Source organism: Aedes aegypti, chromosome 2 (assembly GCF_002204515.2).
Source record: "Aedes aegypti strain LVP_AGWG chromosome 2, AaegL5.0 Primary Assembly, whole genome shotgun sequence".
Taxonomy (NCBI): domain Eukaryota; kingdom Metazoa; phylum Arthropoda; class Insecta; order Diptera; family Culicidae; genus Aedes; species Aedes aegypti.
This window is the reverse complement of record NC_035108.1, coordinates 377,766,129-377,788,031: the sequence shown is the minus strand read 5'-3', so window position 1 is coordinate 377,788,031 and position 21,903 is coordinate 377,766,129. Positions and strand designations below refer to the sequence as shown.

At 35.6% G+C, this 21,903-nt stretch overlaps 2 protein-coding genes across 3 annotated transcripts in view; one reads left to right on the top strand and one right to left on the bottom strand.

Annotated features, from left to right (window-relative positions):
* The window catches only part of LOC5565328 (inositol-pentakisphosphate 2-kinase), a 344,143-nt gene extending 326,507 nt beyond the window's left edge, over positions 1–17,636 (top strand). For both annotated transcript variants that reach the window (XM_001649622.2, XM_021846800.1), the window contains 7 exons: positions 633–824; positions 946–1,004; positions 10,103–10,270; positions 10,341–10,452; positions 10,565–10,672; positions 10,731–10,999; positions 17,073–17,636. In XM_001649622.2, the coding sequence (XP_001649672.1) occupies positions 633–824; positions 946–1,004; positions 10,103–10,270; positions 10,341–10,452; positions 10,565–10,672; positions 10,731–10,999; positions 17,073–17,247 (1,083 nt within the window). In that variant the 3' untranslated portion in view covers positions 17,248–17,636. The remainder of the gene's footprint in view (positions 1–632; positions 825–945; positions 1,005–10,102; positions 10,271–10,340; positions 10,453–10,564; positions 10,673–10,730; positions 11,000–17,072) is intronic.
* A 2,242-nt stretch (positions 17,637–19,878) lies between these two features.
* Positions 19,879–20,867, bottom strand: LOC110676929. The gene is made up of 2 exons (XM_021846805.1): positions 20,209–20,867; positions 19,879–20,140 (listed from the first exon to the last, which is right to left on the bottom strand). Exons 1-2 carry the CDS (start codon positions 20,587–20,589, stop codon positions 19,982–19,984), a joined length of 540 nt encoding a protein of 179 aa, XP_021702497.1. The 5' UTR covers positions 20,590–20,867; the 3' UTR covers positions 19,879–19,981.
* Positions 20,868–21,903: the final 1,036 nt, after the last annotated feature.

The window sequence follows — 21,903 nt, the reverse complement described above, 5'->3', positions numbered from 1 at the left end:
AACAACGATAGGCCATAAACCCTGTAGGTGCTTCAAAGGTACTTGCCTTCTCGTTGTTTATCGCCAATCTTTTCATTTCATGCAAAAGAGAGTAAACTTAAAATAGAGTAAACACCCAACCGACCGCGTCGTACTGCCTGTGGATGTCGTAGCCCCGGCGAAAAATCTTCTAGGGTAGAAGCACCAGTTATGGTCATTGGTCATATTACCAGTTCTTGCCTAAGTGAATTACGCACAATTTAAAGAAGTAAAGCAGCATGAATCATTTCGTTTTAAATAAATAACACTAACATAATAGAATACATTAACAGAATCGTAAAAAAAAATCATAACATTATAAAAAGTTATACAAATATATCCTCTTAAGCTGACCAAATCCGGTGCATCTACCCTTTACGATCAACTATTTGAAACGCTCATTGACGGAATGACCCACGCCGGCTTATTTACTTAAATCTTTCGCGACGCTGACGTTCAAAAGTAAATATTTGCCACCAAATGGCAGTTAGTTTGATTGGTATGAATGACGCAAACTTTCTCGAAACTAGTGTGAAGGACGATTGAGGGAATGTCTCCAACGGAATGTTACGGTTTGAGTGCGTATGACTTACTTCTCTTTGTTACCGTTTTAGGACACCGTCCGAGGACATTGGCAGAATACGTATTGCGTCGAGATCAAGCCGAAACAGGGATGGTGTCTGGACGATCTGTGCTACGGTGAAGGACTAATTCGGGATCAACTGTTTGGCTGCTGGAATGCTGATCAGCTGATCGATCTCTCGAGCATGGACAAATGTCGCTTCTGTTTGTTTCAGTATTCTAAGGTTAGTAAATATCAATTCAGAAAGTTTTTCTTATCATAGCAGAGAAATATAAATTATTATTACAGAGTTTATAAAATATAAGATGCCTGCTGACATAAAATTCTGCTTTTTTCCGTTTCAGCTCCGAAATAAAATGATTGGAAAGATTAGTAAATACTGTCCCTTGGATCTGTTTTCTGGGTAAGTTTATTGTCAACACATTTTTCACACATCTTTCACACATATTTTACCATGCAATGGATACGATTCCTAGAAAAATTATAACAGAGATGTCTTCGATGATTTCTTGATATTTTTAGGAAGAGTTTCAAGCTTCTTCTCATATCTGGCCCTTTTGTAGCCCAACCAACCAAGATGTTTCAGCATTCTAAGATTTATTTTGAAAATTCTTCACCAAAGTTTTTCGATTCTTCTAAATGTGCTTGCTTTCTTAAATAAGTAAAACAGCTTTATTTTCAAATATTTAGCCAATCTTTTTGAAGAATAAATACAAGAAATCTAGTCAATAACTGTTTTCAGCAATAAATGTACAAAACTAAATTTAAATCTAGTTCTAACAAATGTTGTGAACAAAAAGTTTATGATCAAACACAATCTCGCTGAATCATTAGGTTGTCGTAAACTCCTGAGCATGAATTTTATACAGATGAACGACTATTTCAAATATGAAGCAGGTCGGAAGGCAAACTGATAGATAATAAGATTCAATACAGGGTTCTTACATAAATTCAAGGTGAAGATGAATCAAGCCAAACTTTGAATTTTCAAAAGCACAAATCTAGAGAACCAGTCACTGGTCACTTGCTGGTGGTGAACAAATAATCAAATTTTCAGTGCAAACGGTTGTCTGGTTCTCTAGATTTGTGCTCTTAAAAACTCGAGGTTTCGATGCATCTTCACCTTAACGGCGAACTCGAGCAGGGTTCTTACCAAATGTAGAGTAAAATTTCACAACGTTTTTTGTATGATTACACAAAATCCTATAGGTGTATTACCGAATCCAAGACATTATCCTGTGAAATTTTCTCACACAATCCTTAATTAATTTCTTACAGAATTCTGAGCAGCACAGACTTCTTCAGATTCTAAAACAGGATTTTATATTAAGTTTTGAGTGGGGTTCTGAAGGAATCCTAAGGATTATCAAACAATACTAATGAGATTCTGACAGAATCCTATGAAAATGCCATGATCACGATTCTCACAGAATCTTCGGCAAGATTATCATACACACTTAGAAAATTTCACCGACTCCGGTAATTTTTTTACCGAAATATAAACCGCTGAGCGATCAGTAATGCTTTCGGTAAAGTTAAGAATCGCCGAACAATCAGTAATTTAAACCAAAACACAGCTGTCAAAATATTACAAACTGTTCGGTAATGGTTACCGAGCGAATTGTAAGATTATTACCGAACACATTGTTATTATCAGTAGGCAGTCTGAATTCCTCCGGACGATTGAAAAACAAAAAAAAATATGAAATTCATTTTGATAGTCGATATACATTTATTTCGGTTCCGTTTCTTTGTCTATAAAATTATAGAAATGTATGGACATTTGGTATGTTCTTCCACAGCCACAATGTTCTAAAGCACAGCAGGATTATGGAATCGCTTCATTTTTCCGAACATCCTTATACGTGACGTTGTAATTAGGAACGTGATTTGGCTCTTGCATCCTACAACGAAAACATTTTACATTTAAAATAAGCTTACGGATAAGTACCAGACGCACATTTTGCTGCATTAGTTTTTTAAAAACAGTATCTACGTTCAAAACACAAAATTAAAAAATAGCATCGAAGACAATCCAAAGCGTCGTTTCGCACTTCAAAACAAATATGGCGACATGATTGCTGATCTCGAAAATATTAAATTACCAAGTGTTCGGTAAACCATTGTAGCACTATGTACCGAAGTACGGTTAAATATTACAGTCTACGGGTAATCTATACTATGTACTGTTTTTTCGGTAAACGTAACGACGATGTCGGTAAAAGAAGATGAATATATTTTCTATCTCCTTATCTTTTCAAGTTTTTTCGGTAATTTTCGTTTGCAATACCGAAACTTCAGTAAATTATTTATCTACAGTTCGTTTTCGGTAATAATATTTACCGAACAACGAAAACAAATCTAAGTGTGTAGAGCCGAATATCTATTTTCAATTTCTTCAATTGAAATTTTTATAACTTATTTAATTTTGCCGAAAAAACAAATTAAAACTGCTGCATTAAAAAAATTTTGGTCCGCCGCTAAATATAGTTTCTGATATTTGACCCGCAATTCAAAAAAGTTGGATAGGCCTGATTTAAACCAAGGTATATAGAAGGGAGGTAGTTCAGTATGTCAGAATATTGAATTCGCCATTTTAAAATACCAGGCAACAGCTGGTGAATTCGTTTGAAGATGCTAACACAAAACGTACCTCCAGACATTTTACAGCCACACTTCATCTCTTTTCTTTAATCTTTTTAATTCATCATGTAATAGAAGAAATTTAGCATCCTAGTAGCTTCTCATCACTTTAATCAATAAAACACTGGAATTTTACGTCCTCTAAAACACACGAAGAAGGTAAACGTGACTCAGAAATGCGGGAGACAATTTTCACATTACCGGTAGGATTTGTTTTCTGTGGTAAACAATACCTAACAACCCCACAGAAACGATAAATGCAAACATATTCTCCAGCTAGCCAACTGATCAGCTATCACTTCCACCTCCCCTGTACTGTCGTGAATCGAAAGTAAGTCCCATCTGTGAAAAGTAGGCATTGAAAAAATGGGCTGTCAAGCTTCCAAACTCGTTTTACATACAAATATTCGTAAACTTCCAGAGGATTGGAACATATTCAAATCTTAATGAAACTTTTCACAATTTGCTTTTCACTACAATATCTTTCGTGTTACACGGTGCGGAATTCTATAGACTGATATGCTTAAAAGTGTTTCATTATGGAACAATTTGACTTGCTGTTTTCCATATGTTTTCCGAACATATCATATATTCTTACCAGTGCATCTAAAAGAGCATTGAAAGATATGTAGAAAAATGAACTCAACCCTGTCAATGCAGATGAGACCAAGGTATTTTGAAGAAAGGTGCAACAATCTAAGCAGGCAGTGAATGCGGGGAGTGCTAAACAGCGAGGGGAGAAGAATGACAGCTGGCGAGTTTTTTCCCCTTCAATGGTTGATATCGTCTCTATAGGGCCGTAATGTTTATTATTACGGGTTGAAAATTAAAATGGAAAATTTTCTACTGATACAAACGACATTTTCAGGGTACAAGTACAACACAAATGTATTCTTAGATTGGGTCTTCATTATCAGTTGGTCTGTTTCAGGATGCTGTTATTCCACAATGAGAGAAAACATTCGAAATAAAACGAAGTCCTAATGTGATGGTGACACAGACCAGTTGCGTAGCGCAACTCAAGACCGCTGTGCTTTCCTTTTGGTCTGAAAGTGGACAGTTTCAATTAGGGAGTTTATTATGTACTATACAAAACTAACTAAGTTCATCAATTTCAGATTCTTTTTCACAACATGTGGTCCGATGATTGTAATTTGATGAAATGAAGCATTTGAAACACAATTAGATTTTTTTCACGAGCTCGGCTGTGCGGATCTCGGTTTCCCGATTTTAACCGAGACTCAGCTAACAAATTGTCCGGTTGCTTAGCAACGAAGCACGATTTACTGATACTCGGTTTTTATTTGCTGAGATTCCAGAAAATTTGTTTGCCGACCACTCGGCTGTGCGGATCTCGGTTAAAATTAGCCGAGACTCGGCATTCTAAATTAAGTGTGTATCACGAAGGATTATGATAAATCCGTGAAATTCCAGTGATATTCATAAATTGTGCACGAATAAAAATAAATATGTTCGGAAAAAAACTACAGTCGACTCTCCGCATCTCGATGTTCTACATCTCGATATCTCTCCGTATGTCGATGATTTTATAGGTCCCTACAGTCTGCATACATTTTTTCTCTCCATATCTCGATATCCTCCTTATCTCGATATCTCCATATCTCGATGTGTTTCTGTTGATTTTTTGTTCTCAATTCTCTCTCCGTATGTCGATATGACCAATATCGAAAGTTACTAGACTAAAGTTTTGGGTTTCAAAACAAATTAGGAATGGAAAATGGCATCTGTTTGTTTAGAACTTTCTTAGCAACGGAGTGTTTTCCAATCTAGTATTCATCAAAAATTTGTTCTTTGTCTCGATTTCTCCCTATCTCGATGGTCCCTTCGATATCGAGATGTGGAGAGGCGACTGTAGAAGTAATCAGAATTGTGTGAAAGAGAACTCCTTCACTACGTTTTCTTTAAAAGCAAGGGGTTGATAAAAATCCTTACTCTCTATACGTTTTTTAACGGTAGAAATGACAAACGACCAGTTAAAAGAATGTCGAAGTGATTCGCTTGTCATTGTTTTCATCGCAATCCTCATGTTGTCACTGTAATCTATTATTTCTTTGTTTTATTTAACGGGTCAACTGGTTCAAAATCATTTAGGTTCTTCATTCTAATAAAACGAATTGAAAACATTAAGTTTCCGTCTTGGTTGTTAAATGACGTTTACGAAACAAAATAAAAAATGAGGGGAAAATGTTACTAGTATCTCAAGGCTTGCTGACCTGTTGGAGTAACACAAACTTGCCAGCTGTCAAATTTTATCCCAATATGGCGGATTGCTGTAAATGACACATTGAATTACCTTCCTTATAGATAACTTGGATGAGACTGACTTGCGATTCACAGCAGCAAGGTATCTAGAAGGAAGGTAATCCAATCTGCCAGATTCTTCATTCCACCATTTTGAAACAACAAGTGACAGTTGGCAACTTTGTTTTGGTTGAAGTTTAAGTCGTGACAAGAAGCTCATGGACGAGCGAAAAAAAAAAAATCATTCAACTGCTGTTACTAGCTGTAAGCAACCTCCAACAATTTCATAGAAACGGTAGATTGAAGAATAGAGTACACAAACCCGCCAGCTAACCAGCCCGCCAGCTGTCATTTTTACTTCCCCTGCAGCTGACCTCACTTCGCATCGACTGACTGCTTAGATTGCTGAACCTCCCTTCAAAAAAATCTTGCACGGCAGTGTAGGTGACCTCACCTCGCACCCACTGATAGATTGCTGAACCTTCAATAAATCAACAATTTTCACTGCAGTGTTTTGATCTATCCGTATTCTGACTTCACATGCTTGTCATATTTATTTGTTTAATTTTTGTTTTATCTCGTTTTACGTTTATCGCTTTACTTTTCTGAGCGCTGTACATAAAAATATAATGAATATATGACTCATCACTGAAAACTCTTACAATATGAATATTTGAGTAAATCATTCTTATGAATACTATTCAAATTGAAACCCGGAATTATTGACATGCAAAAACGATTTCCCTAGAATAATGCGCATGAATCTACCGTAATCCTGGGGGGAATTTACTTAAGATCCTTGACAGGATTCTTATTATCGTAATTTCTTTATTCTTGAGAAAGATTTTTATGAAAAAAAAAGAACAGTATTCTCATGAAACCCTTTAGAAGATACTTCAACAATACTGGGAATTATTTTCATTGAGTAGCAACACATTCTATAGAATAGATTCATGTATCTCACATAATATACGTAATAACGAAAGAATCGATTAGACCTTCTTACTAAAACGGTGATCACAAAGGCCAAAACTATCCAATGCATTAGAATAAAATTTTAATTTCATAGAAACTATTGCAAATTTATCAGTTTAAGTAGCTGCTTGACTCATGTTTTAATATAAACATTCCTTGAACCTGTATGTTTAATGCATTTGAACTGTTTTTAAAACGCGTTTGACGTTCGCATGGAAATTTCTTTTAGCTTATTTTACTTTGAGCTGTCATTATGCAAATCGGAATAACATTGTGCCCACATATTTAAAGCTCTTTCATCATTGATAAGGGATGGTACACAAATTATGTCACGCTAAATTTCAACTTTTTCGACCCCCTCCCCCCCCTTTGTCACACTTTTTGTATGAGTCCTCCGAAAATTTTGTAAGGCTTGTCACGCTTGGCTCGACCCCCTCCCCCCCCCTTGGAGCGTGACGTAATTTGTGCATGATCCCTAAGATCAAAATCAATAATCAAAACTACACTGAAGAACACGTTTCTGTCTCAAGCACCAAAATACTGGCATTTACTTAATTTAGGGTTGCTGAATCCATTGCTGTCTTCAAAAATATCGTAGGACGTCTAGTTTCTGAGATGTTGGCTGTTAAAAATGAAAAGCCAGCCCAACTTGTATTAAAGTTTACCAGCATGTATGGCAATTTGTTTGCTTAATTTGCCATCAACTCCATGTGTTATAAATGTGTTATAATATCAACAAAGTTCATGATACTTTTGATGCTCCAAAGTTATATTTTTACGGTTTAAAAAAGTATTGTATTTTGCCATATAAAAGCAAGGAAAAAATGTATGGGGAATGCAAGCATGCAGAATTTAATCTAAATTTAGTCGTGCAAAAAAAACAAATTATACTTTAAATGAAAGTTAAAGTTAAATTTTGGTGGATTAGATCACTAAAAAGTTTGAAAAATCATACTTTAAATAAACATCTATATTATTTGTTATGGCTCAAAGGAAAAGGGAGTCTATAGAAGATTTGTTTTACAAATGATGAAATGAATAGGTGGATAGGCGTCACAAAAAAAAAATTCTGTACCGTTTTGTCTCAAATTCCGAACATACTCATATTCCGAACACCCTGTTTTTGTATGGCGATGTGGTTGAAATGTTTCGCTGAAATATGTCATCAAATAACCTGAAAATGGTAGCCAATTGTAATTCACTTTTAACGTATTCTAATCTATTTTATATTTCAAGCGTAGTGATGATTATCTGGTTCGAGGTCAGTAAAACAAGCTCAGATAAATTTATTTACGAAATCATGCAGCTGAATACGATTTATTCGTGCTGTTCGGGATTTGAATCAAGGTGTTCGGAATATGAGACAGAATGAAGACAGTGTTCGGCATTTGAATTAAAATGTTGTTCCATACTTTTACGTTAAAGCAATACAAAACTATTTAAAACTATTTAAATAACATTTTTATCAGTACACTAAACAACTAACAGTTCAACTTTGCGAAAAAATCAAAATTTTCTCAAATATCAGTTAATTTATGCCTATCGGATGCATTTGAAGTCACTGATGGCCTTAAGTGTTCGGAATATGAGTCAAAACGGTAGACTCCTTTGAGTCGCATGACCGATATAGCCATAACAAATAATATAAAAAAATCATGGTCGATACCTTCTCTACTTAAATAAACATCAATAAAACCTTTTTTTTACAAATTTGGCGACCTGTAGCTCAACATTGTAACGTGTTAGAACATTTCTAAAAATGACATCAGATTCAGCGTTATCAAATATACTAGAGACACATAATTTGATCCTTGAGGCACACAAAAATGTCACTTCTGTTACGCTGTGTTATTGAAACCTGTCATACTTAGCAAAAATGAGCCGTTTCGAGCAAGCTACAAAATACTGTAACTTTTTCCATTGCTAATCAACCCTTGGTAGTTTATCTCATTTTTAGCGAACAACCTGTGTTGGTGTAACTGAAACATCAGATAAGTACTGCTTCGAGTGACGGCCATCTTTGGATTTCGAGATGTTTCACCTTCCGTACAAACAGTTTCAACAGTTTTAACAGACCCAAGAAAATTCTTGAACATGAATTTGAAAGCAAGAATAATGTCATAAATTCAAAAATCTTAGTCGAAAGAATTTCATACAGTACCCATGGAATTGGTTTTAGAGAGCGAATAAATATTAAATATTAAAATCCAGTAGTGCTACAAATCCAAAGCAGTTAAAACATCATCTATATGAGTGAATCACCAACGTGACAATATATCTCCTGCATTCAAAAATCTTGTACATTAATTTTAGCACGCACCTTTGCTCTCCAGAAGAGCGCACCTAAAAATACGCCATCCCGTCCAAAACAAGAACAGCGACAAACGCAATGCTAGCTAATAGCGATTTTACAGCACGACCCATGCTCACGAAATATATATATTCAGATATTTATTTTTGACCATCCTTCATTCCTGACCGTCACCACCCGGCTGCACACTGGTCCTGTCGCTGTAGAATCGTGGTCATAAATATAAGTGTTCGAAACAAAATCGAATCACGCGTAGTATCACATTAGTTACAGATAGCTCTTTGTAAAAAAATGAAAAGTTAAAAAAAATTAACACCTTGTAATCGGTTGTCATTATTTTGGGTTATTTTTCCTATGAGTCCACTGTGCCCAGCTGAAAATAGATATAATCCTGCAACGACGCCGCTGCGGTCACATCGCGAACAAATCCGAGATCTTGGGTGCAACCAGGAAGCTGCTTGTCATATTGCATTTTATGTTCCATAAAATTCCCACAAACATGTGTTCTTCCCGTCGCCGCTCTCATGCGTTGTAACTTCGCTCGTTAGGTACCTACCATATACGTATTGCAAAATTACCAAAATAGCACTTGCGTGTCTCGTTATCATAACGACCTCAGGGCGATGACGGATGACAACGTTTGTTTAGTGGGGAAACGTGTATGAGCAGAACACGAACGAAATTCAAACACAGCTGCAATTACATTTACGCAATATGAAGCAAATCTTGACTCACTGATTGAAATTAATGATTACTTTTTATAAATTGTTTGATCGTTATTTTTCAATGCTGTTTAAGATTAATTTTGATAAGCTGGTTAAGATCTATACGAGAAGTACTGTTTCAACTGATACACAGAAGTACATTTACTTAACAACAAGTTCAAATGCTTCAAACTGATCTGCAAAAAAATACTTACAAAAGGATGCTAAGGTGCCATTCACTAATTACGTAATGCTTCAGAAGGAGGGGCAGTAGGCTCCAGCGCTATACATTTTAGTAAGGATTTCGATAAGCAGATGTAATCAATTGTTGCAGAACAAAAACATCAAATTTCCATGAAAATATGAAATCTTGTGAATCATAAACCCATTTTTTTCTAAAATTTTACTAATCCAATTGAACATCCATTCGTTTAAGATTTGGAAAGCATTCTCAGTCAAAAGGACGATTTAGCCAATTCTTGAATTTTTGAATTGTCATAAAAAAGCCTTAGGAGCACATTTTTAAACTATTTTTCAACGGATAAACCTAAACTCACACATTGACTTCTCTTTCATTCTGCTTATCAAACTTTTCATTCTTTCCAGTAAACCAATCCGAATGCTCAACGCCATCAAAGGACTGATCGGGTCACCGCAGAACAATTTAAAGCTGTGTAAAAATGGTCGCATCGTGTACGACGAACAGCAGGACAAATCCGTCTTTAACCGTATCCTGAAAGACATTTTCCCCCGTGACGGCCGCACTAAAGAAGAGTATATTCGCTTGAAAAGAAGGTTCATTTTATGGTTGAATACAATGATTTTTTTTTCTATCTCTTCTCAGGAGAAAAACAGTTTTCATGAACCTGATAAAGGAAACCCTGCTGAAAGATTTCTCCAATTACGAGGCGGACCATGATAGAAAGCTGCTTACCTTACGAAAGGATAGGAAAAAGGTAGCAAGCATCAAACAAAGAAATGCGATGGTTGGAATCCTGTTTGATCCCTTCTGTTCGCTTTGGTGTTGATGCTTTTATTGATTATAAACTGTTTTTTTTTGCTTTTCAGAAGGATAAAAATCTAATCCATCAACGTACCTGCAGTACAATAAATTATCAATTCCTACCAAGAAACTGCGCTCTTAAACAGATTCTGGATATCCAGCTATTGGTAAAGGTATCGTCAGAAAAGAAGCATGATTTTTCGGGAGTATTAAAACAAATTTTTCTTGCAGTCAACTCTTCCAAAGGTGTACTCGAACCTGTATCAGCGAGACATCGGTTCTTCATCGGCCAGCAATCCGTTTGCTTACATTGACGAATTGTATGAAAAGTATTTGGACTATCTTGACGAGCACTGCGGGCAGCGATCATCAACGGACAGATTGGATCTGCTCGATGATTCCTATCTGAATGAACAGGAGCGGTATCTGCTTGGAGCAAGTGCGTTGGATTGCTCAATTATGATCACGTTCCGAAGATTGGCCGCGCGGGAAGAAGATAGGTGCGTGTTTATTCAACTTGTTTGCTCTACTCTGGTCTTGTAATGGTCTTCGATAGACTAATCACAAATTATCCTTAAAAAAGGCTTTAGTGCCCAATATACTGCCTATTTGTGTGGGACAAAATTTAGATTCTCGCTCTATTTGACTTTTTGTATTGCATTTGGGTCCCAGAACAACTGTGCAAAATTTCAGCTCGATCGGTGAAACTATATTTTAGCGCCAGCTGTTCAAAGCTTATATGGGATTCACTATGAGCAAAATTACTTTTGCTAAAAAAAAAAATCGTCAGAGCTCGCACATTGCATTCTATAAAAAATCTGAATACAAACTTTGATAGGTATTTTTACGATGAAGAATACAGTTATTCAATGAAAACCTATTGGGAAAGCGACGTTGATTAAAACGTAAAGGAATAACAATAATAACAGAATTGGTGAAAATTTACGAATAGTCTATGCTTAATAACTTTCAGTTATTAAGTAAAAAGTTTAGAATTTATACAGAGGACAATGGGCGACCTCTGGCGATTTTTCTTCGCTAATGTATCCCATACATACATACATACATACATGCCATACAAATACATCCCATACAAACTTTTAACAGTTGGCGGTAAAATATAGTTTCACCGATTGAGCTGAAATTTTGCACAGCTGTTATGGGATCCAAACTGCCGTGAATCGCAAGTCAGTCCCATCTGTAAAAAGTAGGCATTGTGAAAATGGGATGTGAAGTTTCCAAACTCGTTTTCCATGCGAATATTCCAAAAATTTGGGAGGATTGAAACGTGTTCAAATCTCAATGAAACTTCGCTTTTCACTACAATATCTTTTTGAGAAAAATATAAAGATGATCAAATCACGGTTCATTTTTGTGTTACATGATGCGGAAATCGGTAGTGGGACTGATATGCGATTACTTTTCATTATGGGACAATTTGACTTGCTGTTTTTCCCAATTGTTCAGAATAAATCACATAATCTCATTGGTGCAGCTGAAAAAGCAATGCATTGGAAGATATGTTGAAAATTGAACTCAACTTCATTTTGACGAAAATGCGGATGGGACTGACTTGCGATTCACGGCCGCAAATGGAATCCAAAAGAGTGGACTGGAGCGAGAATCTAAATTTGTCATATAAACGTGTCCCAGGCTACTGCTCGTATTCGCAAAACAGTCGCATGGGATTTCCTATTTAATGGGACAGTTTTTCGAATATGCGCAGTATGATACTCCTCAATGAGGTATTTGGGAAGGGCCAAGCAAGACGGTTTGTTTTTGGGACGCCAAGAAGTTTTGCTGTCAGTGTCAGTTTTGTGTTCAGTCGAGAATGGATTACCAACTGATGAGTTCGTTTCATGCTTATGATAACACATTTTTTCTTGAAAGCGTAACTTTTATGTAATATTAAAACAAACCTTGTATGGTACGTCACTATAAGTGTCGGCTTTATGCTTTTTTCTAATACAATTTCAATATACATATATTTTTCTCTGTTTGACATTATTAAAAATTGTCTTTTGAATTGTTCGACATTGTTAATGTTGACGTATTTTTTAAAACATCTACCATATCGAGACAAAATGCACAGTAATACTCATATGTAATTTTCAAACAAACTATGTATGGTTCGTCACTACAAGTGTCGAAATTATTCCCGTTTCATATAATTTAAAATATATACATGTATTTTCCAGTTTTCGTCATTAATAAAAACGTCTTTTTTTTCAATTGTTGACGTATTTTTTAAAGCTTCTACCAAAAACTTCTCGAGACAAAAATACAAAATTAGCTTTAAATATAAGTCGTATATTTCCCCCTTGTCCATGGATCGCATCACCGACCAGAGGTGACTCCCAGATCTTTTCCTCCCCTTCCCGTTGTGATTGTGGAGATGCAGAGGTATTCTCGGTCTGTAGAAGCAACAATCATTACACCCTAACATTCCTTCCCCATCCCAACTGACTGTAAGGACTTGACCAGCACCGTTATTGATCAATAATATTAGATCTGCTAAAATTGCACTTCGAGAGTAAGCGGAAACTCCCATCCCTTATTCATTTGGATTGTAGTGCAATTCTTACCAGCAGGCTTGATAGGAACTCCTCGGCGAGGCAGAGAGGAGGCGATTTTGCCGTTTTTCTGAGGAGAAAAAAATAAACTCAAAATTTTCAACACAGATCCTCAAGCGATTCGAGTGAGAGTGCAGAAAAATGCGAGGATTTTTTCAGACACTCTCTCTCTCTCTCGTTGCGATGCTCACCATCACTCACACTTCAAACGAACTCTCGAGTCTGCCGCCCGAACAGACAGTCCTCGGGGAGTTGTGAGAGCACCCTTTTTTCGTTGCCTCGCTGCTTAGCATTTTTTGGCTCCCTCGCAAAGAGGCACTGGCAGCACGCTGCTCTAGAGTATGTCACCGAACTCTGATGATGTTGAGGAGAATTATCAAGCCTGCTTACCAGTTCCGATAAATCACGGAGTAGCAACCATTGACATGTACAGTCAGTCTATGCTATGCTACGCGCAGTATGATACTCCTCAAATTTGAGATCTTTTAGTATAGTCAGTATGTTTGGGCATGAAAAGATCAACTAAATAAGTGAAGAATGTTGACTCAAATTCCCCTTGACTTCCCTGGGCATAGAGTATCATCGTACCAGCCACACGAAATACGAATGCAAAAATGGGAACTTTGACAAAGAAAGCTCTCAGCTAATAACTTTGGAAGTGTTTATTGAACAATAATACGCTGAGAAACAGGCTCTGTCCCAGTGGGGACGAAAAATATTTGAATTTAGCGAAGACATTTTTTTTTTAAACAAAACAGGTAAAATATCGAGTAGGAAAATTTAAAAATACTTCAAGATTAACATTAAAAAAAGAAACAACGTTTGCGAACTTAAGCTTCTCTCGTCTACCCTAAGCATAGGGAATCTGTTGAACCTGAGTAAATCTACCAAATGTTTTCTTAAATACGCTTGTGAGGGATAGAACAGATCCCAACGAATATTTTGTTCTTTACAAAAAACAGCGGGAATTTCAATATTCTAATATCGATTAAAACTAATCTTTCTTATTCTTCCTAAGTGTACATAATAAGGAAACTACTTTCAATTATATGTTCTTATTCGCCGTAAACGCCAATATTACCAAAATGCATTTTTTCATTGATATGCATTCTTCACATACACAGCTAAAAATATGTTGTAAATTCAAGTTTATTTTCATGCATATATTTGGAGCATCAAAATAAACGTAAATTTCAACAACCAATCAATTATTTTCCAATTGAAATCACATTAAGTTTACACGATCATGTAACATTCAAGCATTCTTAGTTGAAAATTTAATGTATATTCATATGGGTTTACATGATGCTTTAACAACACATGAATTTGGTTTATTTCTACAGTACTCTTGTGTTTACACTACAATGACATTTAATTTTTTTATCTGTGTTTACACTGCACTAGTTGGATATGCCAACAGCGTTTATTTGCCAACAATTTGACTGGTATATCGAAATTGGAACTGAGTTATTCATGCATATAGGGTGTCCCAGAAAGTATGGGCACGACTTCACCATATTGCCATTTCAAGACTAGTAAAGATAAAAATCAGATTTTTACACATTTGATTACTGTACCCAACAAGAGTAGATTGCGATTTTTAATGAATAATTTGATTATTAATGTGTTGATTACGTAACATTTCTTTGATGCATCTCTTATCAGCCTTGCACAAATCGCGTAATTTTTGAGCGACTTTGTTTTACAAAATTTGTTCTATGTAAGAAAGTGCGTATAATAAAAAACTGAAAAATATATTTATCAGCGACGATATGATAACTGATCGGACTATCATGGTCGATTTGAAAATGGTCAAAAAACAAATCCTTATTTTTACGTAAAAACATGAATAAATCAAAAATTAAAGTTGCCTGTCCAAGGGAATAAGGATTAACCTTTCGTCGATCTGAAATATATTATTTTTATTACTATTTAAAATATCTGAAGAGTGATAACTTGTCTTATGTGGAGAAAAAATACGAGATTTTTCGAATTTTACCATTTTTTCAAGTGTTCTCTAACGAAGCCAAATAATGTTTTTAACAAAAATGTATGTAAAACATCCCTGATACAATGTACTTGAACTCACCACTGCGAAAGATTTTGATAAAATCATATTTTACTAGTTATTTTCCAACAAAAACAAAATGACCAGATAAGAATTGATTTTCTAAAATCAAAGTTTTCAATGTAAACGCTATTTAAATCAAATAAATTTATCACAGATGCTGGTTGAAATAGCCTATAGAAAAATACAAAGATATACAAATATTTGATTGTTTGGAAAAGTACTATAATTTTCATTATCAAAGTCGTGCCCATACTTTCTGGGACACCCTATATATAACACCGCAGAAATCGTATTTACTGCTCAAAAAAGGCATATACATACTAAAATGGAGGCAATATAGAGGCATCAATCCGATTGCAACATTATATACGACTGTGTACAAAAACATCTGATTTGACCAATTTTGCTATTCAGAATATACGACAAGATGAAATCATATTTTTACGATTCTATGTAGTCATATCTGAAAAGGTCTTGCAAAGAAAAAATATCTGACCGGATTCGAACCTGGGTCATATGATTGTTACCAGCGCCCTAACTATTTGTGTCACTTTAACTAGTTTAAATTAGTCTGATTAAATTGAAACAGCAGAAGTGAAGAAAGACAATTGGAAGGATCGACAACTTGGGTGTTGAACAGCAGCAAAATGATAAACTTCATCGAAATCCCAAATAATTCCTAGTGTTGTTCCGAACTGCTTGGTTTATTCGGAGCACATTTTTCATGTTTGTATAATGATAAAATATAAATTTTGCGGCAAATATATCATTATACTTCTAAATGCAAAGTACACATCATAACAAAAAAAAAAAAAAAACAGATTTATTGCTGCTTTGTTAAAACACATCAGCGATATCATTACCGACTATACAATGATTATGTTCCCATTCTTGAAAAGCAATTCAGAAGTTCAATTTGACATGTTTGTTCAGTATACATCACTCTTAACGTTATATACGATTAGTTTGATTTCAATTGCAATAAAAAACATATCGTGGCTGTGCGATGATTTTCATGATCAAACATGACCATTAATATGACATTTATAGCCGGATCAGTGTGTCGAACAAACTGTTTATCTCTTTACGACTTTATCTGATTTTATCCGATATCGTACGATTCTGTTCAATCTCTTATAAGATTTGATATGATTCTGTAAAACATAGTTGTATAATGATCTCATATGTCGGAAAATATGATTTTTATCATCTTTGACTGTTCATATACAGTATTGGACAAAACATTTGCAACTTTTTCGATTTTCCATTCAATATCTGATTTGGAGTATCCCATCCAGCAATTATGCTATGTTTGTTTCTACGAACTGCATGAAAAAAAACTGTATGACCACTACACTTTTTTTGTCAAGAATTTCTCAAGAAATGTCATGGAAATTTTCTAAAATTGAAATAAATGCAACCATGAAGAAAATGCTCACTTATTTTAAGTAGCTTCAGCGCCTCCCTGGCACGTCCTGACCGTCCACCATAAATTCTTGGATCACCTTTTGTGAAATCCTAACCTTTTTTCGTGGAATATAGAGAAAATTACCAAATAATCCTGGTGAAACGATGTGCGTTTACCACTTGCAAACTTATGCAGTATTTCCTCTAGATGTTCCTCTAGAAAATTTTCTTTAGATTTTTAAGTGTGCTTGAAATTGCTTGATGAACTGCTTATAGAGATTTTCCATGGATTTTCCTGAAAGTCATTCAATCTTGATGTGTCAGCGAATCATCGATTTGTTTTCTCCGAAATCAAATCGTTGATTCACTGACACATAAGTCATTTTACAAATTGCTCTAGGAATTCCTCATGCACGAGTACTATTCAACATGTCAACAACATGATATGAGTTGGTTGTGAGCTACGACTTCTATTCAACGTGTTATAGAACACTTAATACCCAAGTACGATTTCTATTTTAGGTTACCGGCAGCAGCCAGGACGCACATCGTCACCATCGAGAGGATGAAGTTTCTTGTCAACGTCACCATCGCCGATCTGGATCCAAAGTCACTCAAACATTGCAGCAAATATGTCCGCCAGTTGCAGGAATCGATCGTGCATTATCGCGAGTTCATGTCCAAGTTGAGGCGTTAGGCAACTTTCCAATCAGGGAAGTTTGCATCAAAAACTTTTTATTAATGTACCACAATTGTTGTCATTTAATTTAAGAGCATACCAGAATTATGTGATACCCATAAAATAAGCGTTTCGCTGTGTAGCCAATTTTAGATCAATTCAAGATATTTATTTCGCAACCCCAGTCTGGGGCAGTCTACAATAACATGGTTTGAGAAGCATAGGTAAATGTTGAGCAATACAACTGACTCTTGTTCGGTATATGTGCTAAAGTAGCGTGCAGTATAAATGTTTTTTAGTATATAATGAACTGCTCGTATAAGATATACAATAGGTAGGCTTTCCATTTTTATACTGGCAAAAAAACTGCTTAATATATTATATGCTCATATTTATTGAAATCTCGAGTGAAACAAGAATAGTCATTCCAATATTGTGAAATGGGCCATGTGTTTATACTTATTATTACTAACAAAACAGCAATGCTACCTTTTACAATATTGTGGTATGGTACATATCACGTAGTGTTTTTGACATTCTGAGTGCAATTGAACGCGATCAAAAATTTTCCTGACCCAACTAGGAGATGATGTGCTGTTTCCCATATGTTTGAGCTGAAAACCCCTTATTAACTTCAATTCAAATGCGCAAGCTCGTGGAACGACCAATTGAGCTGAAACTTTCAGGAAGTCTTCCTCTAACCCTAATAATCCTGGGGGGTGCCCCGTGGAATTATACAACTGAGCTGGGCCAGTCTAATGCGTATCGTACTCTTGTGGTGTGCATACACAAATTCTTTCTGCTAACAAACGTTCTGTAGCAACATGAACCTATAGAATAGTACTCGTCATTGCTACAAAATAGTACAATTCAGAGCTACTTTTTATAACTATTGATCAATTTTCTTGTTTGGAATTATGTTTTCAATTTTTCGTTGAACCCGTTGGCTAGAGAAAAATTTCGCCAGCGCTGGTAATCCTTTCTTGGATACCGAATTGAAAAATAATTCATTGAATATGACTGCTATCACAAACAAAAGCAAGAGTAATTATCTTGATTCACAATTTTCTTACAAGGACGAAAATTATATAATAATTATATATTATATAATAATTATATAATAAAAGAGCAATTAGTTCGTTGTTTTGGGGCTCTACAATATATTCGCTACTTTTTAGATTTTCCTTACCAAATGATCAACTTTGGTAAACCGGACTCAGCATAGCATAGCATAGCATAGCATAGACTGACTGTACATGTCAATGGTTGCTACTCCGTGATTGATCGGAACTGGTAATAATTGCACTGCGATCCAAATGAATAAGGGATGGGAGTTTCCGCTTACTCTCGGAGTGCAATTTTAGCAGCTCTAATATTATTGATCAATAACGGTGCCGGCCAAGTCCTTACAGTCAGTTGGGATGGGGAAGGAATGTTAAGGTGTAATGATTGTTGCTTCTAGAGACCGAGAATACCTCTGCATCTCCACAATCACCACGGGAAGGGTGTTTATTCGTGGAGAAGGAAAAGATCTGGGAGTCACCTGTGGTCGGTGATGCGATCCATGGATAAGGAAGAAAAATACGGTTTGTACTTAAAGCTAGTTTTTAGTTTTGTCTCAAAAAGTTTTAGGTAGAAGATTTGAAATAAACGTCAACATCTGTAATGTCGAACCATTCAAAAGAAGTTTTTATTAATGGTGAAAAAAAAATATATGCGTATGTTTTAAATTATATGAAACAGGAATAATGCCGACACTTGTAGTGAAGAACCATACATAGTTTGTTTGAAAATTACATAAAAGTATTACTGAACATTTATGCCTCAAGAAGAAAAGTTTTTGGTGGAAGTTTCAAAATAAACGTCGACATTCATAATGCCGAACAATTCAAAAAATGTTTTAAGTAATGTCAAAAAGTTTCTATGTTTATTAGAATTGTATAAAACAGGCGTAATGCCGACACTTGTAGTGACGAACCATACAAAGTTTGATTGAATATTACAAAAAAATAACGTTAACATGAAAAAATGTGTTATCATAAGCATGAAACGAGCTCACCAGTTGGTGATCCATCCTCGACTGAACTCTCGCACTCACACAGCGTGAACAGCACAACTTCTCGGCGCCTCGAAAACGAACCGTCTTGCTTGGGCTTTCCAACACACGCGAACCGAAAACCAAACTCCCGGCGTCCCGAAAACGAAGCGTCTTGCTTCGGCTTTCCAAAACACTGCCCAGCAAAACCCGCGTAACGAAAACCAAACTCCCGGCGTCCCGAAAACGAAGCGTCTTGCTTGGGCTTTCCAAAACATTGCGCAGCAAAACCCACAAACCGAAAACCGAACTCCCGGCGTCCCGAAAACGAAGCATCTTGTTTGGGCTTTACAAAACACTGCCTAGAAAAACCCGCGAACCGAAAACCAAACTCCCGGCGTCCCGAAAACGAAGCGTCTTGTTTGGGCTTTCCAAAACACTCATAAATGATCAACTTTGGTAAACCGGACTCAGTTATCTTAAGATCAATTGGAATGAAATTCAAATGATATCAGGCATTACTTGGATTTCCCCGTAAAAAATTTAGATCTGAGCCTCAAAAGTTGTCCGTTTTGTATGGGAAATCGAAAAAAGTTAAAACTACATTGTCTAATACTGTAAATGAATACAGTTATTGTTTTATTAGTTTCAACATATAGTGATTGAATAGTATGATGCTGTGAAAATATTATTTAAGACATGCATTTCAAACCCCTTCTATATGTCGATGACACTGAAGTATTGCACCAAACAAGCGTACTCCTCTGTTTCTTTTGTTATATCGCGCTGCTCCAGGAACACTCTCCACTCTCCGAGAAAGTTTGGGGTAATTGGCACTGGAAAGCTATATCGAACATTATCGATACGTCCTACGAACTGCGAAATTTAAAACGATAAAATAACTAGAACTCATTTTTTTACATTCTTTATCATGCAATATCAACCCCCGCTTTGTATGGACAGTTCTTCTTATTCAGTTGTCTCGTGACCGGATACCAAACTTCCATCGGGTTCTGTATTACTGCACAAAAGTCCGGAACACTTTTGGTGATGATTGCTGGTCGCCACTCCCCTTGTTCCAATCGCTCCGAGTAGATATAGGCCGGGTATGGTGCGACAACGTCTCTGAGAAAGGTAAAATTCCCATTGACGGTCAGATACCCGTCGTCGTCATAACTGAACTCTACGTCGGAAAAATCCATGTGATAGTCGTGGCCAGGGCATCCGCTCAATTCATAAATATCGGGGATTATCTTAAGATCTATCTGTTGGATAACAAACACTATATGCAGTAGCTCTAGGTACATGCTGGCTGTCCTGCTCATTCGCACTGATTTTTACTCAATAGCCAGGAAGACTGATGTTGCTGTAGCCAGTATTCAGTTTCGCCGCTTTTACATGATGCAGATAAGCGAAGATGCATGCGACATGATTGTAAATAACAGAAATATGCATCATCTGATTTGGAAATTAATTGATGTAAAAATGGCAGTGTAAAAAGCTGGATGACTTTTGTGATTAGTTCGGATAATTTTCAGCAAGGTTTGAAGATGGGTATAGATTAATTATCATGGTTTTAATAGGATAATAGTCGTATTTTGGACACTTTTTTTATTTACTGCATGCTTACAAACTTAACCTAAGGATGCATACATATACAATAGGGCAGTTCAAATTTAAAAAAAAGTTAGAAAATCCAATCTCCCATATGTTCCTTACCATCCTTACCATATAAGTAGTGTTCTGCGTTTTTTCAGCTTTTTCGGTGGTCAAGACAAAGTAGGTTTATACGGAAATTACTAAGGAGAAATTTTGAAAAATGTTTCAAACACGTTAGTACTGGAATGTGAGTACAAACTTATTATCCCATAGTAGAAACTCATTCTTCAGCCCATATTAAAGATATTGCTGAAGAGAGAAATTAAATCCGACGGATAGGAGAGGAGATATTCATGAATTTGTTTGCTATTATTTAGCTTACGGGATTATAGCCCTGCATACATCTACAAAAATCCCAAACAAAAATAGCTCAATAAGAATTTGTTTCTTCGACAACATCCTTCATTAAGGCTTGAAGAAAGAGTTTTCTCTATGGGATGATAAGTTTGTGATTACATTACAAGCGTGTTTGGAACATTCTCAAAATTTCCCCATAGCAATTTTCATTTACACATACATTGCCTTTTACCACCGAAAAAGCTGAAAAATTCACAGAACACTATCTATATGGTAACATATGGGATATTGAATTATCGAACATTTTCAAATTTTGAACCGCCCTGACATACAATCATATTGGTCAACCATATCTTTAACTACAATTACCTTTATAGCTTTTACCTTTTTGCTTTAAAATCTTTAACGTTGATTCTTTTGTAAATTATTTCTTGAGCTGAATTCATTCTAATACATATATTAATTTTTCCTAAATTATATATGTTATTAAATTGTATACAATTTTTGAATTTTTACACCCTTTTGTCCTGTGGATATTTGAATCATATTTGTTACGAATTTCACATAAACAGTTACTTACATTAGCAAAATTATGGTAATTATTGTAATCCTATTCGGGTACACGTCATTAAAAACTTTAACAATTCAATACAAAAACTATACAGGTCTAGCTTGTGGTGATA

Coding starts and splice junctions, on each gene's coding strand:
- LOC110676929 (XM_021846805.1), bottom strand. CDS start 20,589: ATGAGCAGGACAGCCAGCATGTACCTAGAGCTACTGCATATAGTGTTT. Junction 20,141..20,208: donor ACTGTCCATACAAAGCGGGG/GTTGATATTGCA, acceptor TAAATTTCGCAG/TTCGTAGGACGTATCGATAA.